The sequence below is a fragment of the Colletotrichum siamense genome (assembly GCF_013390195.1).
Source record: "Colletotrichum siamense strain Cg363 chromosome Unknown KSG_Cg363_contig04, whole genome shotgun sequence".
Taxonomy (NCBI): Eukaryota; Fungi; Ascomycota; class Sordariomycetes; order Glomerellales; family Glomerellaceae; genus Colletotrichum; species Colletotrichum siamense.
This window is the reverse complement of record NW_023501017.1, coordinates 4,895,346-4,915,066: the sequence shown is the minus strand read 5'-3', so window position 1 is coordinate 4,915,066 and position 19,721 is coordinate 4,895,346. Positions and strand designations below refer to the sequence as shown.

At 54.8% G+C, this 19,721-nt stretch overlaps 5 protein-coding genes across 5 annotated transcripts; 2 read left to right on the top strand and 3 right to left on the bottom strand.

Moving 5' to 3' along the window:
* Window positions 1-103: 103 nt before the first annotated feature.
* On the bottom strand, window positions 104-2,288 carry NUP37 (Nucleoporin NUP37; the record flags this gene model as incomplete). Its single annotated transcript, XM_036639069.1, has 2 exons — window positions 104-2,180; window positions 2,236-2,288. 2 exons carry the CDS (start codon window positions 2,286-2,288, stop codon window positions 104-106), a joined length of 2,130 nt encoding a protein of 709 aa, XP_036496166.1.
* An 858-nt stretch (window positions 2,289-3,146) lies between these two features.
* USP19 (Ubiquitin carboxyl-terminal hydrolase 19) lies at window positions 3,147-6,939 on the top strand (the record flags this gene model as incomplete). Its single annotated transcript, XM_036639068.1, has 3 exons — window positions 3,147-3,318; window positions 3,377-3,427; window positions 3,479-6,939. The coding sequence occupies 3 exons, from the start codon at window positions 3,147-3,149 to the stop codon at window positions 6,937-6,939; spliced, it is 3,684 nt and encodes a 1,227-aa protein (XP_036495400.1).
* A 530-nt stretch (window positions 6,940-7,469) lies between these two features.
* On the top strand, window positions 7,470-8,491 carry CGCS363_v007218 (Vegetative incompatibility protein HET-E-1; the record flags this gene model as incomplete). The annotated part of the gene is made up of 2 exons (XM_036639067.1): window positions 7,470-8,369; window positions 8,486-8,491. The coding sequence occupies 2 exons, from the start codon at window positions 7,470-7,472 to the stop codon at window positions 8,489-8,491; spliced, it is 906 nt and encodes a 301-aa protein (XP_036495399.1).
* A 3,594-nt stretch (window positions 8,492-12,085) lies between these two features.
* On the bottom strand, window positions 12,086-13,080 carry wsc1 (Cell wall integrity and stress response component 1; the record flags this gene model as incomplete). The annotated part of the gene is made up of 3 exons (XM_036639066.1): window positions 12,086-12,100; window positions 12,174-12,664; window positions 12,732-13,080. The coding sequence occupies 3 exons, from the start codon at window positions 13,078-13,080 to the stop codon at window positions 12,086-12,088; spliced, it is 855 nt and encodes a 284-aa protein (XP_036495392.1).
* A 4,742-nt stretch (window positions 13,081-17,822) lies between these two features.
* On the bottom strand, window positions 17,823-18,164 carry CGCS363_v007216 (uncharacterized protein; the record flags this gene model as incomplete). Its single annotated transcript, XM_036639065.1, has 1 exon — window positions 17,823-18,164. The coding sequence occupies one exon, from the start codon at window positions 18,162-18,164 to the stop codon at window positions 17,823-17,825; it is 342 nt and encodes a 113-aa protein (XP_036495391.1).
* Window positions 18,165-19,721: the final 1,557 nt, after the last annotated feature.

Sequence of the window (19,721 nt, the reverse complement as noted above, 5' to 3'; positions counted from 1 at the left end):
CGCGTACCAACGAGGTTGGGCGTACGTGTGGGCGGCCCATGGGTATCGTACATTTGTTTCTCTAGTTCAATCTTTTCGTCAGCCAACATCAGTAGGTCAGATCTCAAGTGAATGAGACCCTCTTGCGTCCACCGCCGCTTTCCATCGTTGTCAAAGCTTGATCAATCTCCATGATATCCAACATCTCTTCCTCGAAGTCACGGCCTTCGTCGTCGCCTTGCACGTCCGCCGCAGCTTCCAAGCCACTGGCGAAGCCGCCGAAGCCCATGCTGGACTTCGGTCTGCCGATTGGCAGCGTGAAGTCATGGGTGGCATCGTCATCGGGAGCAATGCTGTCGCGTCCATAGGACTGACCGCGCAGGCTTCTTGTCTTGTTGACACTGAGGTTGAATGAGACGTTGCGGGGCTGGTCCGGTCGGGGGTGGACGATAATGGCGCTGGGTTGCTCCTTCTTATCGAAAAGACGTCGGCGGGTTGAGACCACACCTCCGATCTTCGCGCCGGGTGCATCTTCACACTCTTGGACAATGACCAGTCGGCTCTCACCCATCACGAAAACTTCAATTTGGAGACCGCCGTCGTTGTCCTTGAGCTTGGAAAAGTCGACTGCTGCACCCACGCCGCAGCATCTCTCACCCAACAGCCCTGTGGCCAAATCTTGGAGTCGGATCATCTTTGTAGGCGTAGTACCGCTGAATAGGTTCACGCCGCCGCCGGAGCTGCGTCGCAGTTGCGAGTCCCAGAATCGGCTGACCGCGGGAATGACGGAGACATTATCAAGACCGCCAATCCACAGTACGACGCTCTCATCGGCGGAACCTGAGCTGTTGCCGGGAAGAGGCGTCACCACAATGCCTCCCTTAACGGCTACGAGGCGTTCCAGAGAGCCGGCAGCACTCAAGGAAGCTGCAGCATCACGGCGGGTGTGGGGTGTCATAGGCACGAACTCCCCGTTGCCGTTCGACCTTGGCACTCCAGCTGTGGCGCGCAAGGGACCCGTTCCCTCGACATGCCCAGTCGCGCTGAAGGCTGTCAGCGCCGCACCCTTGATTCCAGAGCTGTTCTTCCCGAGGAGGGAGCCACCAAGCGGGCTGGCGCCGTCCACATCCCAGATTCCCCAGGTGCCGTCGGCAAGCAGGGCAAGAACGGCTCTGCCATGGGAAATCCAGGCAGCATCGAGGATAGGTTTCCTCGTTGAAGTGGGACGAGTGAAAGGGTGGTAAAGGGAGAGAAGCCATGACCCTTGGCTGGGGAAAGGCCCTACGGCCTGGTCGTCCGGAGGCAAGGAGGGCTGCGCGTAATCATAGATGCGAACAGCGTGAGGCGTAGAAACTGTCAGAATTTGTGTGAGATGTGTAGGGTTGAAGGAGATGCTCGACAGAGGACTCGGTAGATATTCGGTTTGGAAGGGGTTGATGCGGCCGCTGGCTTCGCCGGGCTGTACATCCAGGGGAACGTCCCAGAGACGGAGAGTGCCGGACGCCTCGCGGGTGTGCGCGGCCACGACCAGGCGTGGCTTCTGTGAAATGCCGGACTTCTCAGTCTTGGGCTTGATTAATGACATGGCGATGCCTTCGCTGTGCTTGTACTGTCCACCGAGGAAAATAACCCTCTCTCCCCACACACCAGATCCAGCCTTACCGGCCAACAAGCTGGATCTCAGCTCAGGACGTGCCTTGCTCTCGGGACTTGGTGGCGTCAGAGGGAGTGTAACGACATAGAGCTCGTTGGTAGCGCAGGCCACGGTGAAAACCATCTTCTCCTTGAGGACGTCGGCTCCTTCCCAGGCCGCATCCTCGGCTGGGCACGGCGTCATAGGCAACACCGCCAAGTGTAAGGCGGCCGTACCGAGGGAAAGATCCAGCGTTTGAATGATCTCCGGGTATGGGGTATCCTCCTCGGTGTCCTCGAACTCGGGCTTGTCGGTGAAAGGAGCCGGTGCTTTGGATGATTTGGACGGGGGCTCGTCGTCGTCTGAATCGATGATCATGACAGCGTCGTCGGTGGCTCCGTTCTGCTTTTCGGGTGGAGAAGGCTGCTTCTTCACGGGCTTGAAGCGGCGGCCGCCTTTCCATACAATGGAAACGCCGTTGTCGTGGCCGTATAGAAAGATGGTGGCTCCTTGGGGAGACTGGACGGGATAGGTCTTGACATCGTGGATACGTCTCGAGAGGTTGTAGCTTGGGTCAGGTCAGTATTCACGCTCCTCGCAGGCGTTCTGTCTCGAAGACGTACGTGTATTGCGTATTTTGCGACGTGCGCCGGACTCGCGGCGTGGGCTGAGCCATGGCGGGACGTCTCGTGTGATTGTTTGTGTCGAGCGTCGACCTTTCTCAGAGGTGATGATCAGCAAGCAGCGGGCGCTAGGTCGTATTGGTCTGCCTTGACGGTGGAAAATCAAATTTAAGGTATTTTGAGACAGTTTGAGGCTTCAGATTGAATGCTGCAAGAGCTCGTAGCAGGGTCTGACGCAGTGGTGGGTTGTTTTGCCAATAAATGAAGCCGAATGTCGAGCAAAAACGCGACAACAGTCGCGAAAAGCATCGCAGCCGGCAGGTGCAGCTGTGTGGCTGACGACCCATTGAGCTTTTTCTGCCACGTCCAGTCCAGGCGGTGTGCTCTGGATCGTGTGGCTGATGAGCCTTTGCCAGCTGCCGCCACTCACGGCATCCTCAGGAAAATGCCCCGCGAGCAGCTGTCGAAGGGAGCTCTAGCAGCTACTACACACGATCGTCACATCTCCTTGATCGGCTTGGACGGGAGTCGACAGCCTGCATTACTCGCTAGATCGACGATACTCTTTTCTTCTCTTTATCTCAAGGATTTTTGCTCGTTTGTTTCTGGTCGCGAGCCTTGACTGGCCTGCCTATTTAAGACGCCAGCTCCTGGATAGGTCCCTACCTTAGGTAGTTGGTGGAATCTGCCCCTCACTGCAACGTTCACCCCTCGTTGCCTCGTTCGATGAGCAGTCGCCAGCTTCAAATTTGGACAAGGCTATTTCATCAAGTCTTCGCTCGTCCGTATGTTACCCCTCCTCAGCTACCAATATTTACCTTATACTGACAGCCAATAAGTACTTGATTGAACGCTCTGTCTACTCGTGACAAGCTTCGGCTTTTTGTCGTAAATACGTTGCCGCCGCCAAGATGCTCACCCCAACGGTCGCCAATTCAATCTCTTTCTTTTACCCTGTAGGCAACACTCCTGCCGTCAACTTGGCTAGAGGTCTACCCCAAGGAATTGATGCCAATTTACTTCTTCTGGGCTGCGGAGATGTGAGAAACATCTTGCACACTGCGTACAACGAGGTTGGACTGCGTACGGTGATACCCACATGCGACAAGCATTCACGGATCAGCGACTGACCTCCTCATAGCAAGTCGTAAATTCGACGTGACATGCAACGATTGGGATGAGGCAACTCTTGGTATGTGACTTTTTCCGATGTCCCTTTCTGTCGCAACTGACCGTCTCGAAGCTCGCGATGTCTTGCTCTTCTCATTGCTCCTCGATAACGCCGCCGCCGGCAACACAGCCTGGAACCTCTTCTACGACCTACGCATCTCCAAGGCCGATACTCAGCTTCTCGCAAATCAGCTCGAGAAACTACTTGCTGCATCCGAATCATTCAACTCTTGGAAGGCTAGCTCCTATGGCAAGGTCCTCCCCTTCGTCGATGAGGCTACCTTTGATGACGTCCGCACAATCTGGAAAACATGCTTTGACACTGCCTCTGCAGACGATCGAGCTGGACAGGAGGCTGCCCTCAAATCTGCCATCAAACGATCTTTAGAAATCAGAAAGGTCGTCATGGGCGGCGAAGGACAAAGCTTAACCGGCATGCGATCTGCTGCCCCTCTCTCAACGGGAAACTTCGAAGCCATCACCAACGCGACCGATGCCTACTTCGATACCTCGAAACCAAATCACAGCTGGTCCGGTGACATTCCTAATCCTCTCTTCATCGCCCCCTTATCAAACCACAGAGTCCTGCACCACGGCGCCGACCCAATCCTCGGGTTTCACCTTGCGACCGGTTTCGCAGCCCTCACCGACGCGTCTCCCTTGAAACCCGATCCGAAGGATGGACCATTGATGGCATTCGCAGCAGCCAAAACCCAGTTTCGCGAATGGGGCACTGCTTGCGGCAAACTCCTACGCGAGAAAAAGCTTGTGATCCGCTTCGTCGCGAGCGAGGCTCTTGCTTTCTGCCAGACTCTTCAGCATTTTGTTTCCACAAAGGAAACTTCAGCTGGTTGGTATCGCAGGCAGTTTGACTCAAGGCCCTTTTGTCTGGATCCAGATGCTTACGGAGGCAAGCTAGCCGCGCCCTCCTCCTTTGATGCCATCGATACATCCAACCTCGCAGACCACGTCGGCACGATCAACCTCCTCACGTCCGCGCTTCCCTTGCTTGCCCCTCAGCCATGGTCTTCTGTGTTCACGGAAACTCTGCTGAAGAGAGAGGACACAAGCAAGGAAGGATTCGACAGAGTTCTTTACGGCCACGGGCCCACTGTGTCTTTGCTTCTTGGCGCCAGCGCAGTCGAGTACTGGACCAACACAACGGCTGTGTCATGGGTCGACGAGATGTTGATCAGTTTCATGGCCGGCACGTTGCAAGACAAGAAGGACGTCCAAACTCAGCTACACACTCGCATAAACTGGAAGCAGAGCAAGTTCTTTTCCGGAGTTGACACCACCGGGCCACTTCAGGTTGACCCTGAGGCCCTTGCAGGCGTGCTCTTCAAGCTTTACCTCGAGATCTTTGCCCATGAAAACCCGATGAAGCTTCTATCCATATCGAAGGCATCGATGGCTCAGCTCATTCGAAATACAGCCTACACGAACTTCCACCGAGGGACTTTGGTGTCCCTCATGCGCTACCTCAAGCTAAGATTATCTGTTTCCGACTTTGATCGCACAGTTAACCTATTCTTGGAGAAGTACTCTTTCGAAAGAAGCCTCATGTTCACTGGCAACTTGCGGCAAGACTTTTCTCTGCAGATGCACACCCAGGGGCTATTTTCTGAACCTTGGCTTCAGAAAGAAATTAAGCCAAACCGCAACCTCGGCGGGTTCGACTCTTGGGAATCGATCCCAGAGGTTGTTGCCGTAACCCTTGTGGTCCCGAACAATGCGATCAAACGCATGTTTACTGGCTCGCACCAGGCGGAGATCGCGTCCCCCACCGTCAGAGGTTCCTTGGTATCCGGCAAAGATGCCGACCACAAGTGGCACAACTTCTTTGATGACGTGCAGCTCGTCTGGGGCACCGTCAAGCCCAGTGGCGACCGAGAATCTTCCAATAAATTCTCCGTCACTGTTGAGCCTGATCCCGCCGGATGGGCTGGTAACTCACCTCTCATCGCGTCATTCTACGTCCCATCTTCCGCGCTTCAAGTCGAGCGCAAGACGGCTTTCGTACGTCTCGAGGTCCAAAGCTCTGCCCAGAACATTGCAGTCTATCAGAAAATACTTGGCCAGGATTTGAAGGTTCACGAAAGCAAGCTGGCAGATGCATCCAGCGTATTCATCACAAAGTATCTGCCTGGTCAGACCCGATACCCCGCGACTTGCGAGGCCGCCGGTGCCGTTGCGGAGTCTGCCACAGAGGCGAAGGGAGAGACTCAAGCCGTTTTTACTGCCAACATGACAGCAGAGCAAGACAAGATAGCAACTATCACTGGCCATCTCGATTTCCTCTCCGCCAAGGGCAAGAAGCTACTCACCGATAAGGTTCCCATCGAGACTGAGCAAGTGACTCCGTTTACTGTTAACGTTGTCTTTGACAAGAAGCAGCACATCTACCCCATCACCTTTCCCATCCCCGTTGACGCTAGCGAAGGCAAAGTAAAGATCCGAATCGCCCGCAAGTCATCTTACTTCGAAGTCATCGCGCCCATTGCTGCCCCTGCCACAGGCGGAGGCGTCGACAGCCCTCTTGTGGACTTCACCTTCCCCACTACCCTCGCAAAGAGCTTATCAAACACACCGGTGGACTTCAACACCCCGCACTTCAACCTCGACCGCCTTCCCATCATCGATATAACTAACAAGGCGGCAAACCGCTTCATGGTCAACATGATTGCCTGTCATTTCTCCGTCGGCGAGAAAAAGGTCCGCGAGCAAGCCCAAGCAGGCCGCGGCAATGGCATTTCCCGATCCACTCGCCTCAACTTCAAAGAATCCGTATTCACCATGTTCATGCTCGCCTCGGGCTTACAGGGAGGGCAGACTGGTCTGATGTGCCTGAGCCACGCCTCGGATGACACCGGCGTTCACATGCTCATCCTCGTCTCCGCCGTCCGTCTCGATCCTGCCTCCGGCTCCGTCGTTCTCGATGCCGCTGTGATCCCTTTCACCGAGAAAATGATCCACGAGCTCGAGCCCTTCCTTCTCATGCTTCGCGAGCTTGAATGTGCCCAAATCAGCGTTGACGACGCGGAGCTTACCCTCTGGCGCAAGGTGCTCCCCTCGCTTGCAGAGCGCACCCGCACCTGGAACCACAAGTCGTCGTGCGAGTACCGCAAAACGGGCAAGGTGCCCGTATCGACGGAGACGGGGAAGCAGGTACTCTGCTCGTGCGGTCAGGGAAAACTGCCGGACAACTTCGTCGCGCTTCCCGAGTGGGATACCGCGTCAAAGTATGCCACGCGCATCGCCATCAGCCCCACTTTTGCGGTCCCGTTCGTGGATGAATGCGTCGACTTTGAGACCTGGGGAAGGAGTGGAGGCAGCGGACAGCAGCAGGTGGAGAGATGCAGAGCCTGTGGCAAGTCGGAGGCTGAGAGCAGTACGAAGTTGAAGAAGTGTACGCGCTGCTTGCAGGTCAAGTATTGCAGCGGAGAGTGCCAGAAGAAAGACTGGAGGAAGCACCGCGCGGAGTGTGCGGAGAGTGACATCCACGCGAAGCTGGAAGCGCCTGATGTAGACTAGGAGTAACAGACGCAAAAAATGCCAACATGAATGCTGCTCTAAATGGAGCCTTCAATACCTATGCATCTTTGGGAACTCAATACGATGCCCAGGCAAAGCAAAAACTACTTCTCAGCGGCAATCGTGACCGCTTGCTTGACGGAAACAGGGAAACCGATACCCCAAGTATGAACGCCACAATATGTTGGCTACATCAGCAACTGCTGCAAGATTGCCAGCAGGTGCTTGTTAGAAGCAGATGATTGGCGAAATCGGCGTGCACACGGCTGGCTCAGCTGTCCGCGAGGCAGCCCGCAGGATGGTAAGCGCGTGTCAGTAGCCGCCTGGAAATCAGGCTGTGAGTATCGTTTTCTTTTTCCTCTTCCTTCTTTTTTTTCCCTTGCTCAACCTCATCTCGGAAATCTGACGGCTTCAAACCTTGCGCGACAGTCACCACAAACCGAACCTCATTTGTTCTTGCTATTTTGCCCTTACTCATTCAATCTCAATCTCCCATTCTCACTCTTCCCTGCCTCGTCCTTGGCGACAGGATGTGGCTCATCAACACCAAGACGCTACGTCTCGAGGAGTTCCAGGACTACTCAACAGTCGAGTACGCCATCCTCTCGCACACGTGGGGCGTCGATGAAGTGTCGTTCAAGGACATGAAGCATATTTCTAAGGCAAAGAAGAAAGCCGGTTTCGCCAAGATCTCCAAGACCTGTGAGCTGGCTCTGAAAGAGAACCTGAAGCATGCTTGGGTCGACACGTGTTGTATCGACAAAAGCAGCAGCGCTGAGCTAAGCGAAGCAATCAATGCCATGTTTCTGTGGTATCGAGCCTCAGCTGTGTGTTTTATTTGGTTGGAGGATCTTGCTCCGTCGGCTTCGGCAATCGGGACAACACCGCCTGGCCAAAAGCTTCATGTTATCGCTAACATGGCTTCATGTAAATGGTTCAGCCGCGGCTGGACATTACAGGAGCTCATTGCCCCCGCGAATGTCAAGTTTTACGATGCCAGCTGGAACTTCCGATTCACTAAGGAGAACAACGCATCGATTTTGGCCACTATCACAACGATAGACATCGACGTGTTGAAGATGGTCAAACGACTCAAAGACGTTCTGGTCGCAGTCAAGATGTCTTGGGCAGCGAATCGAGAGACCACCCGGTCAGAAGATATCGCATATTGCCTTCTGGGCACTTTTGATATCAACATGCCGATGCTGTACGGCGAGGGGGAGAGAGCATTTCAACGACTACAAGAACACATCGTGAACTTGCATACAGACACGTCGGTATTCGCCTGGCTGGCGCCTTTCAGACCGCCCCTGCCGACGCAAAGCTTCAGGGGACTTTTCGCAACGTCACCTCAACAATTCGTATCTTCTGGCCAAATCAGTCGCGTGGCGTTCGCCCCGAGGCCTGGTATAAGACTCGAGAACAAAGGGGTAAGATTGGAACTTCCTATGTATTCAAATCCCCAAAGCAATCACGTCTTGGTGCCGCTATGTCTTGAGTGTTTTACTTGTGACATACCTCACGAGATATTCATATCCCTTCTGAGCACTAAAGAGGGATTTGTGCGCATATCATCAGAAAGTTGTTATCGAAGAAAAGACCTGAAATTCTTTCGACAAACTTTAGGGGATGCCTATTGTCGCAGGGTGGTAGATCCAGTGGACAGCGAGGCTCTTGAATGTTTCGCGTCAAAGCCGATTAAGATTTGGAGAGGAACCGCGTCATCATCTTTGGTCGCATATCCCAGCTCTGCATGGAACAGCTTCACCGACAGCTTCTGCGGCGACGCCCTCTCCGACGACTTTTGTGGCCTGGTTTATATAGACCAAGTGGCTTTGAAACCAATACAGCTAGCGTTGGTAATCATCAAGTTGGTCAACGAAGAGATGGACCTGAGATTTTTCCATGCAAAACCGGCGAAGAGTCATTGGAGGCCAGTCGGAGGCCCTAGGGAGGAAGACATCTTGAGACCTGAAAAGGTGAACCTGACAGAGTTGTTGAACGAATATAAAGCTAAGAAGTCGAGTTCTTTGTACGGGCGAAAGGCGAGCGTTTGGTTCGAATGCGCATGCCCGCCAGAGAAGGGTTACAATAATTCAAAGGTAGAGGCGGCGGCGAATGGCCTTGAGATCACTATTTCGCTGTTAACATGGTCCAGTGGTGTAGGGGAGGTCAAAAAGGCTTCCGATCATAGGAGGAAAGGCGGGGTCGATTCTCAGAGCCGGGGGGGCATTCCATCACGAAAGAGACGAGCCGCGTTACCAGAACCAGATGACGAGCGGAAGCCGAGACGATCCAAGGGACTCAAGATGAAGAAGTCCCATAATGGCGTGAGTTGAGCATCTCGCATCACTAGCTGAAGATAGCTTCGGTAATGGTCAGTCTCTTCTTACTGCGTAGACCTCGTGCCTTCATCTCTAGAGTCCCCGCCGCACCCAGAGAAATCCAACAGCCGATCCTCGTTTCATCCCCCAGCGATTCCGACGTCATCCTGCTCGTCAAAATACAACACCCTCAAACCCGAACTTCAAGATCCTCATACATCGTCCCAAGCCCAACTACCGTCTCGGCGCTGCCAGACACACCCGCCAGGACCATCAACCCAAAGGCTTCTCCCATTTGTCTTGCTGTTATCAGGCCACGAAACCAAGACCCAGCCAACTGTAATCATACCGGAGAATAGGACCCAAACTTCCATAAGGCAGCAAACATCAAAATGCCCACAGAAACTCCACAGCCCAATCCCCGAACCCGAATTACGGTAGGGCTCCCGTGGGCACCAGTAAATCACGGTAAATATTATTCCCTCGGGGGCTCCCTTGATGAAACATCTCCCAGCCCCCAAAGGGCCTCCAAGCTCATCATATACCGCCGTAGGTCAAATATAACCTCCAATGACCTGTACCAAACTCACGTGTGTCCGGGTTGCCGTCAAATGTCGTCAGGCCAAGCCGGCAAACGGGGGCGTCGGGGGCGGACGGGGGGCCCAAGTGGGATAAATCAAGCCAGAGGATCAGGGTCCGCCCCTCCATATGCCAAGTCACAAAGAAGGACCCCCCCATTCATAACACAGCACACCTAACAACGCAACAAGTAAGGATCCAACACATCGCACTCAAAACCAACCCCCTCTAAAAAACCACTCGTCAACTGAAAGAAAGAAGATCTCCATCGTGCTCCGTATCGCCATGAGCATCGCCGACACCAATGAAGACCAGCCCAAGCGCCGACCGGTTGGTCAGCCGACCACCACACACACACTGACACCCACACACATCCGTCTTCCCTCTTAGCGCGGCCTGCGCAGCAACCACACAGAAAGAAAGAAAAAAAAAAAACCGCCGAAAAACGATCGTCAGGGGTCCTTAACATGACACAACCCACCCCATAATAACTTCCCCAGCGCACCCACCAGCTGAGAACCACCCACGTCTTGCGCCTAACAAACGCTGGCCCTCTGCCTGTCTCCCACGCCCAATCACCCGCTCCCTCCTCCTCTTGACTCTGTCTTGTCTCCACGTGCCGGGAGGCCTTTCTTCCAAAGCAACCCAAAAACCGGGCAGAGAACAGAGAGGCACACACACAACGGGGCAGGGCCGTGGGCAGCAGACAGCGTTAATTACCAAGGTTAATTCACTCCCAGATCTGGGTCCCCGTGGTCCGCCCCTTCAGTGGCCCAGTCGGTGGGCAGGCGGCGCAGTTTCTCTCGCCGCTTGGGGGCTGGCGAACACCAGCGGAGAAATTTTGACTCGGGCAACCTTGGAAGACACGCGAGAGAAAAAGGCTCAGCCCGTTCGTCGTCTGGTCAGGTGACTTTGAAGTTCTCGAGGCAGTCCTCCCCGGTGATATAGTGAGAGAGCTGAGCTCGGTGCCTGTTTGGCTCGGTGCTCGGAGGCACCCGGCGCTCGGAGGTTTAGACACCACCACCACCCAACGGCTGTCGGTGGGTGGGCTTCCCCAGGAAACCACCAGTTCACGGCCGTTGTTCACTGTCAAGATCATCACGTCAATGCGAATCCGTGAGTTGAGAGCCCACGCGCAGAGCTGTCAGAAGTTGTTCGCCAAAAGCCAAGTGTGTAGTGAGATATGAGGTCATTTGAATGCTCGATTACTACGGTCCATTTCCTTTAAGTACAATCGACCACGCTATCAGAAAGATTTCCAGCACCACGAGAAAAACCCCCAAACCCCTTGGAACCCCATGTTCTCTTTTCCATCGAGAAAGAAAAGAGCCCGTTTAACCAAGAAGAGGGTTTTTATTTAGCCCAACACTGCCCAAAAAAATCCGGCTCCCTCTTTTGTCCCTTCGTCGCGTGGCGGCTCTTGACCAATGAGGAAAACTGTCAGGCAACATGTGAAAAACAAGACCACCGTATATGTAAACCGTTTCATTGTTAAAAGAACCGCCGGGGACGTCCATAATATGAGGGAGCCGTTGTACTATACACACAAGATGGGGGTAAGGGCGCCACCAATACTCCGTCGCAACTCTTTCCATCAAATGTCGTTATAAAAAAAAAAAGGGATATCCCCAACCGCCGCCGATATTTTTTAAAAAGCAAGAAGATTGTAAAATATCTCGGCCGGCGCCAATACCTCCCCCGGAGAGAGGGAATCGTAAGAAGCGAAAAGTGCCCAGCGGGGGCGATTGGCGGGCCAGGACGTTTGTGCGTTAAGATGTTGATGATGTTGTGTGTGGGTGATTGATTGAGGGGGTTGATTGGCGAAGGTTTGATCCGGGGAGGGAGAGAAAGGGCAAAACCATCCCGAGACGTTTTTGTGTTTCCCCATGTCTTCTCCCTCCCTTGATTTGTAGGTGTGTTGTTATCCGAGAGAGAAATGTCTAAAGGTGATCGCAAAAGGAGTGGACGGCGTAGGGTGTTTCGTGCCGACGGCGGTTTTTATGTGTCCAAACGATGAAGATGATCCAACGCAAACCCATATCGTAAATCCGAGATATGTTCCCTACACCATGATACATATGAAATTTCCGACGACACTGGTCGTTCTTTTTATCGGAAGATTTGTTCCCCGAGTAAGCCAGCGTCGGAGAAATAGGAACACCTCTAAACGCCACGGATGCCAGAATGTTAAAGTAATTTAGTAAGCCAGTGGCTAGGTCGTTCGTCGTCACGAAGTGAGGTGCTCATGCGTTGGTAACCTACAGACGTCATGTTAGTTTTCTTTGCTCTCCGGATCTCACATTCTTCAGCGTCAAACGGGTAAAAACTTACTCGGAGAATCTTCCGCGAGTAATCTTGGTTGTCGGCGATGCTGCCGTCGCTCATGCGGCGGTGGGCGAGCGTGGGATCCATGCGCGAGTCGGTCATGGACATGCCGCTGCTGCTCGGGGGCTTGGAGCCACCGATGAAGGCGTTCACGGCGGCGTTGCGGCGGTGCTCCTCCTCGATCTCGGCGTTGCGCTTGCGGCGGACGTAGAAGAAGATGCCGCCAACGATGGCGGCGATGGCGACAACACCGACGACAACGCCCGCAGCGATGCCGGCGACGTTGGTGCCGCTCTTCTTGCTGTCGTCGGAGGCGGTGGTCTCGGCGGGCGGCGGCGTCGGGGTCTCGATGATGGTCTCGACGGCACCGCCGGCGTTTGTTGTGGTGGCCTTCGCGGTGGAGGAGGCGGATGTGGTGGCGGGCTCCTCGTCGGCGACGACGATCTTGATACCGGTGTTGTAGACGGAGTAGAACAAGCCGTCCTCGACACCACCGCCTGATGCTTGTGTCAGCTTACTTCTTGATCTTCAATTGTGAGAGCGGCTTCGAATGGAAATACGTACAAGCTTCCAGCGGGTATGCTGGACATCCAAAGTTGCACTTTTCGTCCTTGACGACGTTGATCTTGGGCGGGTAGTCGTCGCCGCAGTAGCAGTCCTCTCCGTTCAGAGCGGCGACGTTCTTCTTCTGGTTCGTTTTGCACTCATCCGTGCACTTTCCTACACTGAGCTTGGTGACGTCGACGGGGTAAATCTTCCATGATGTGCCGTTGGCGTTGTAGCAGCCGTGAGAGGTGACGGCGTTTACTGTTGGGTTCTCACTTGGTCTCTGGAGGGCCGAGCTGGCGGTTGATGACTGGGCGGTGGCGACGCCGACGGAGACGGCGGCCAGGAAGGCTGATGAAAACTTCATAATGACGATTTGATGGGGTATAGCGAGAGTGAGGAAAGGAAAGAAAGAAAAAAGAGCTGGTTAAATGAAGGGCGGTCTCGAATCTGATCCAGGACTCGAAGACGGTGACAGGTTCGTGTGTCGTGTCTTGCGGGTTCGAGGGTCGATGAACAGGTCAGGGGCTAAATGGCTCGTGCGGATTCAATCGGCCACCAGATGTGATTTTTCCAACTCGAAATTCTCGGCGACGTCCTCGATTTCTTTTCTTTACTGGTTGATATTCCTCCCGTTCGATTAGATAGTTGTCGGTCGATTGAATACGTTGATTCGGTCGATCGGGGGTGTTGGTCGATGTTGACGAGCGAGCGTGTCGGGGCGGGCAGGACCGTGTCTAGGTCGTGCGTCCGGGAAACAAGGCGAGAGTCCTAAAGAATGTACGGGCACAGCAGGCCTACGATCTTCTCTTTTGCGTGCTGTCTTCGTGTCGAAAAGCCCTTCTCTTGTTGTCGTGTGTGTCCTTCGAATCTCTTTTGCTGGGGGAAGAAAAAGAGGTATCACCGAGTAAATGACATTGAAGGAGAGCGCGAAAGGAGCAAGGGAAAGGAGGAGACCTTGGCGGATCGAAGATGAGTAACAGGCGATGGAAGAGGGAGAGACTTGGGGGGGAGGGGAGGAGATTGGAACGAGTGACAGCGGGTGGAATTGGAGGGAATGGCTTGTTTTGTTGAAAAGAGGGAAACGAGCGCGGAGTGGGTTGAGATGAGGAGGAAAAGCGAGATTGCGAGTCCACTTTGCGGCATCCCGGGGGGCTCGGGGGAGCAGATGGAGGGTGTAAACCCAGAGTACGTACACGTCCTCTATGTAAGTCCTCGCCCACCCACACGCGCACAACTCTACCGTTCTCTCTCTCTCTGTCTGCCTGTTACAGTCTCTGGCGGTCCGTCTGAGGGTCATTTAGGCCATCTCTTGACCCGTTCTGCCATCTGGTGTGTGCACAACTCGTGCATAGAAGGGCTTGTCGAGAGGGCCACAGCGATGTCGTCTGCTGGTGGACACACTCTCGACAGAAGGGAAAAGCGCCGTCACGTCCGCCAGTCAGCGTCTGTGAGGGAATGGCTCGTACCGGGACAAGCCTTGAACAGCGTGGTGCAGCAGCATCAGTCACAGCCTAGGGGGTCCCCGGCAATATCCAAGGCCTTCAGACGGGACACACACACACACGCACGCGCGATGAGACGGGGCAACACTGAGAGGGGTGAGGGGGCCAGGGGTGGAAAGACGGGCAGCAAGTCCTCCTCTCTTGGGCTTGGGGGAGCGTTGCCAGACAGACCCAGAGAGTGACTTGAAGAGGAGACACTGGACTCACACACACTCAGTCGAGCTGAGAAAAAACCGCTACTACTGGCGTCCAGGCGGTTTTGGGAATAGACTGGGCAGCAGGCTTGACGCGGCCGTTGTCCAATGGCCTCATACCGTGCCTGGCCAAGAGCCCATCTGATTGGATTCCATTGGAGCAGGTTACCCGTCCTGCTGTCCAACGTCGGCGACGATTGGATGTTCCCGCAGCAGAACGAAGCAGGGGTCCCGGATCAGGTCTTCCCTGGCAAGAATTCAGGAACCAGAATTACCGTCGAGGGGCGCAGTTGACTGGTGCAGATCACTTGCAGCATCGGCCGCGGTCGTACACTCTACCGTCTGAGAGCGCGGAACTCTGTTAGCAGCGTGGCTTGGGAGGCCTCGTTGCGTCTTAACATGAGCAATGGTTCCCGGTACACGCTATCGCGAGCCGTCGAGTGATTAGATCCACTTTCCAATTAAATCCTTCACAAAATGCAACACACCACCACCAAGGTCGTCGCGGTTCTTCATAACTCGTGGTTGTGCAGACACTATGTGCCAAAGGAGAAAAAAAGGGGGAGGCGGTGGATAACTTGACACACGCGCTACATCATCTAACGATACCAGACGGCTTTATGAATGGGGGCATCCTGTCGAGTTGTGAAGACTGAGCCTGGTTCATGTCCATGTTCCTTGGTTTGGGCGATGCACCAGGCTGCATGCTCCGTCGCATCGCATGCTCGTGATCTCCCTCATGGGGAGAGTCATTTTTGGAGGCACACACACCCGATCGCCCGGCTGCCAGCCGCGAGCCAACCACGGAACCGTACGCTGATGCCCCCATGGAAGAGCGATACAGCCGTTTGCTCAAACCGTCGTGATGATGAACCGTCGCCGTTGGGAGAAACTGCAAACGCCAGCAGCCAGAATCTAGCCTTGATGGTACAGAAGCGGCGCAGCCTGTGGAAGCGAGATTCGGCCTTGGAGCCGGTATCCTGCTGTGCGACTCTGCGGCAAATTGATGAAGACAGGCAGGCACAAGCATGAGTCCTCTCTCTCCTTTCATCTGCTGGGCCGTTGTTCATCCTGCGGCCCATTGTGTGTGTGTTCGTTTGACGCTGATTGTCAGGGTGCCACGCGCCTGGCGCTGCATACGGTATCCCAGACACAAGTGCATCTGGATGAACCTGGGACGGGGGCAGGCTTGGGACGACCAATGGAGTACACAAAAGCCGACTGTGCCGCTGCACAAACACAGGTACCCGTGGCCGTACACACGGTCTTACGGGACGCCTGCGCACCGGCGTCCGTTGCAACCTTTTGGCTCTTGGTGCCACGATAGCCTGACAGGATGAACCTTCGCTCGGCCACGCCAAAATGCCTTCCTCCTGGGCTTCGTCGCAACTGGCGGCCCAGCTGAACGTGCTTGGGAAGGGGGAACAGTCTGAACTTTGAGTGTATGCAAAGGCAGTGCAGGGCGGCAAAGGAGTGTGCCTCCGTCTCTGGCGTTTGACTCCTTCCCGTCAGTGACTGTTCGGACGGACTATGGATGGGGGCTCCAGCGTGCAGTAGTAGTTGTGTAGCTGCTGGTCAGTCTCCCTTCTCCTCTGTCCGTACAGCCATCAATCACCGGCCTGTCCCTGACGATTTGACGGCCCTCATACTTTTGCGACCGCTGATGATTGACGGCTCACGGCGGGCAAAGCGCAACACACAACACGGACAAGCCTCATTGGAGGCTTGGTCGCAGGTTTTGCCTTGGTGCTGATCCTATTCTCTCTGCGTCTTGACGGCAGCTGGTCGCCCCAAACGACGGGCTGGTGAAAACGAAACCCGCCAAGGGGCTGACCAGAGTCGCAGGTTGAAACTTGAAACGAGAGAAACAAACGGTAGAAAGATGAAGAAGTCGAAGGCGGCCGAGGGCCCATCTACGGCGTTCATTTGTCCGTTGCTTCACACTACCGGCAGTCTGCGGTGGGTTTAACAGCACCGTTATCGTTTGGGGCGCTGTCGTCAGCTATTTTTTGTCCGACGCCAACAACACGACACGCCTGGAGATGGGAGATGGAGACGGTGCCACTGGGATGGGTCCCCCGGATGAGGGCCGCGATCGGTAAGGCAGATTGGCTGCTGGCCGAGTTGGAGACCGAGCGACTACCGAGAGAGGGAGATGGGGCCTGCATCTGGGGAGGAGACTGTGACTGTGAATGTGAGTGTGTGTCTTCGTACATGCAGCGCCCGCGCATGAGAAATCAGCCGGTATTGAAGCCTCTGTCTGGTGATGATGATGATGATGGCTGAATGTGCGGTCAGCAGTACGCCACACCTAGGTGTCGATTGCTCCCAATGACAGGCTGCAGACTGCATGTCAGAAAGCCGTTGCGAATCATCAACCACCTGGGTTATGCCGTGGCATTACAATGTCCCGTACACAACGTTGGATATCAAACGCCGTTGTGTACAATGCTGTGCCCGCAGTCTAGACCCGTCTAGCGAATCTCCAGGTGTTCTGTTCTGGATGTGCAGTGGTGTGCACTCGGCACGGCAGCAGCAGATGGAGGCGAGATTGGGCAGCGGGATAATGCCACTCCCCCCAATGTCTCTGTCTCTCTCTTGGGACTCTTGGGGACAGAGGATACGAGACGGGCGGCCGGGCCAAGAGGCTTGGGAAAGGCTTGCAGAGAGGCTTGCAGCGTGCCCGTTCATCTTCTGATGAAAATGTCTAAATCTGTCATCAATATTGCATGGCCGTGAGCAGGTGGCTTGCATTGGGACAGCACATGGGAGCATTTTCAAATGTTGACGGGATCCTTCGAGGACTGCCATCAAGGTGATGGTGGTGTGCAGTGGTGCATTTCATGTGTCTGGCTCTTATCGAGTCTTGATTTCTCTCTTCATTGCCCATGATACGGGATGACACCGCAGTGAACAGAGACGCGGGACTCATTGCGAAACGGTAAGAGGATAAAAAAAGAGACATTTCAAATGAGCATTCATCATCCATCACGCCAGAAAAAAACGTGTTCCGGGCCAAACGTCCCCAAGAAGCAATCCGATCCAAAGGGGGAAAGCCTCCCCTTTCCTCCAATTCAGAATGAGATCCTCCAGGGGTGCTCCTCTGGGCAGAGGCAGTGCCTCGAACGGGTTCAACAGCGCTCTTCAGGGCTCTCCAGGTCCCCTAGACTCTCTCTGGCTGCAGTGGACTGAATGCGTGCGTGTACACGCACATCCCGGCCGGGCCGCGGAAGAGAGGGGGTGGAGTTTGGGAGAGAAACGCTTAATCGAGAAGCTTGTCCTTAGTCGTCCGCACACTTGGACATCCGATGCAGGTCTTGCCTGGTTGGCCTGGGCCAACTTGCTTTTTTCTTCCTTCTTCCTCGTTGGTGTCGTGGGCACAGCCTCAGCAATCAATAAGAGATAATTGATCATTTCATAACGTTGCGGTTCGGCGGTCTGCAGGAGGTTTGTTTGATCGTAGACAGAACTCTTCCCTCGATGCACCAAAGTCCGAATCTCCAGCAAGGATGAACGAGGGAGCTGGATGCAGCGGAATCTAGGCCTTTAGGGTAATCGATAATGCCGCCCAGAGCGGAGGAGATGATGTCGAATGTCTCGAGGATCATCTGCATGCCAGGCGCGCCGCCATCTCGACCGAAGGAGTTTTGGTAATCTTCCAGGCGTGTACTGAGAATGGCATGTGCAAGTATCGCAGCAAATCGCAGGTCGGGTTTGCCGTCGCCAGCCGCGTTCTTGTTTGCTTCTGCCATTTTCGGGTTCGCATTCATGTTCATTTGCCAGCAAGTTTGGAGGACTGCTGCGCGCCCTGTATCCGCGACTATTCTCTCTCTTCGCCTCGCCTCACTTCGCCCTCACTTAAAGCATTCCGGCAAGGCCTCATCCTCGAAGAATGTGTCAGCAGGCAGACTCTGCAACAGCAAGCCCGCTGCTGGTCGCGTATACATACCTACACCGTCGTGAGTTGATTGGGGGCCCTTTTTACCATCTGACAAAACGAGCCCCCCCCTCCCCTTGAAGAAGCAACGCTCTCCCTGTCTGCTAAGAACTTGCCGTGAACTTTGCCCTGCGTCTGGCGCTCTTCAACCCTCAGCGAACGAACAGACATGCAATCTCGCTCACGTCGAGCTTTGGTTTGAAAAAGAAATCTGTCGACAGGATCCGACACGCCGGACTCTCGCAACCATCGCCAGGTGCCACCCGTCAGTCGCAAAAGCAACACTGACGCTCGAGTGCGTGCACCGTTCATTGCCCAAGCATCAAGCATCCATCCCGGCTCTGCCGTGATTCGCGAAGGAAGCTTTCCCAGCGTTCCAACGGGTCCCATCGTGCTTGATTAATACGAGCAAACCATTGAACTGAACATACCCGGAAACCTCTCTCCTGCAGTTTAATCCCGCCATCAAAGTAGTAGTAGTCCACCGACAAAGCAGCGTTCATCGCCCGCGAGTCGCATCCCGAAGAATACAACTCTAGGGATTCCATTTCTCCCGCTGATCGGCCCCCTCAGCTTCCTATCTCGAGTCGGTACCCGGCTGCCGGTTCCTCCTGGCCTGCGACCTCCGGCCAACACATTCAGGCTCACCGCACCAACGCCGTGCCCGCCGACTCCATCCTGTGACTACGACGCCGTACGGGACTGCATACCGTACTCGTTCTGCGCTGTTCTGTTTATTCTAATGCAGTCCCCAACCACCCACTCGCTGTCCACAACCACGCGTCTCTACAGGGGCGATCCTGCACAGCCAACATCATAAACCCACAAATGTCGTGCCGCCCTCGTTGTGGATGCTCTGGAGATGGAAATCGAGTCAGTGTGCCCGGGGCACCTTCCCAGTTGATAGATGTCCTCCCAGCTATGCCCAGAGGCCAAGCAGAGACATATGAACCCACGAGTCACCCGAAAAGCAAGGCACAGCCATCCCGCCCCAAGCAGCAGACCGGCCGTCCCATCTTCTGATAGTCCAAACCGCCATCGGCGCGGCCCAGTCTCGTTCTTAGGGTTCTGTCAAATCGCTGTGCCACCGATCCTTCTCCTCGCCCTCCGCGACCAGCGGGGACCGATCCCGAGCCCCCTTTAAACGCCGACGAGGACAGAGATTGGAACTACTCGTGCGGCTCAGTGCATCCAGTCTCCATCGCATTTCATCTTTGGCGCTGCTGTCGCCCATGCAACAACAACATGGCCCTCCTAGATCAATCTCCAAGGGGCTCTCATGGCTTCGATGGCTTCGACGGCTTCCAAATGGATCCGTCCCGTCAAATGACGATGGCTTTCTGCCTCCTATCTCCCGCTGGCCCTACCACAG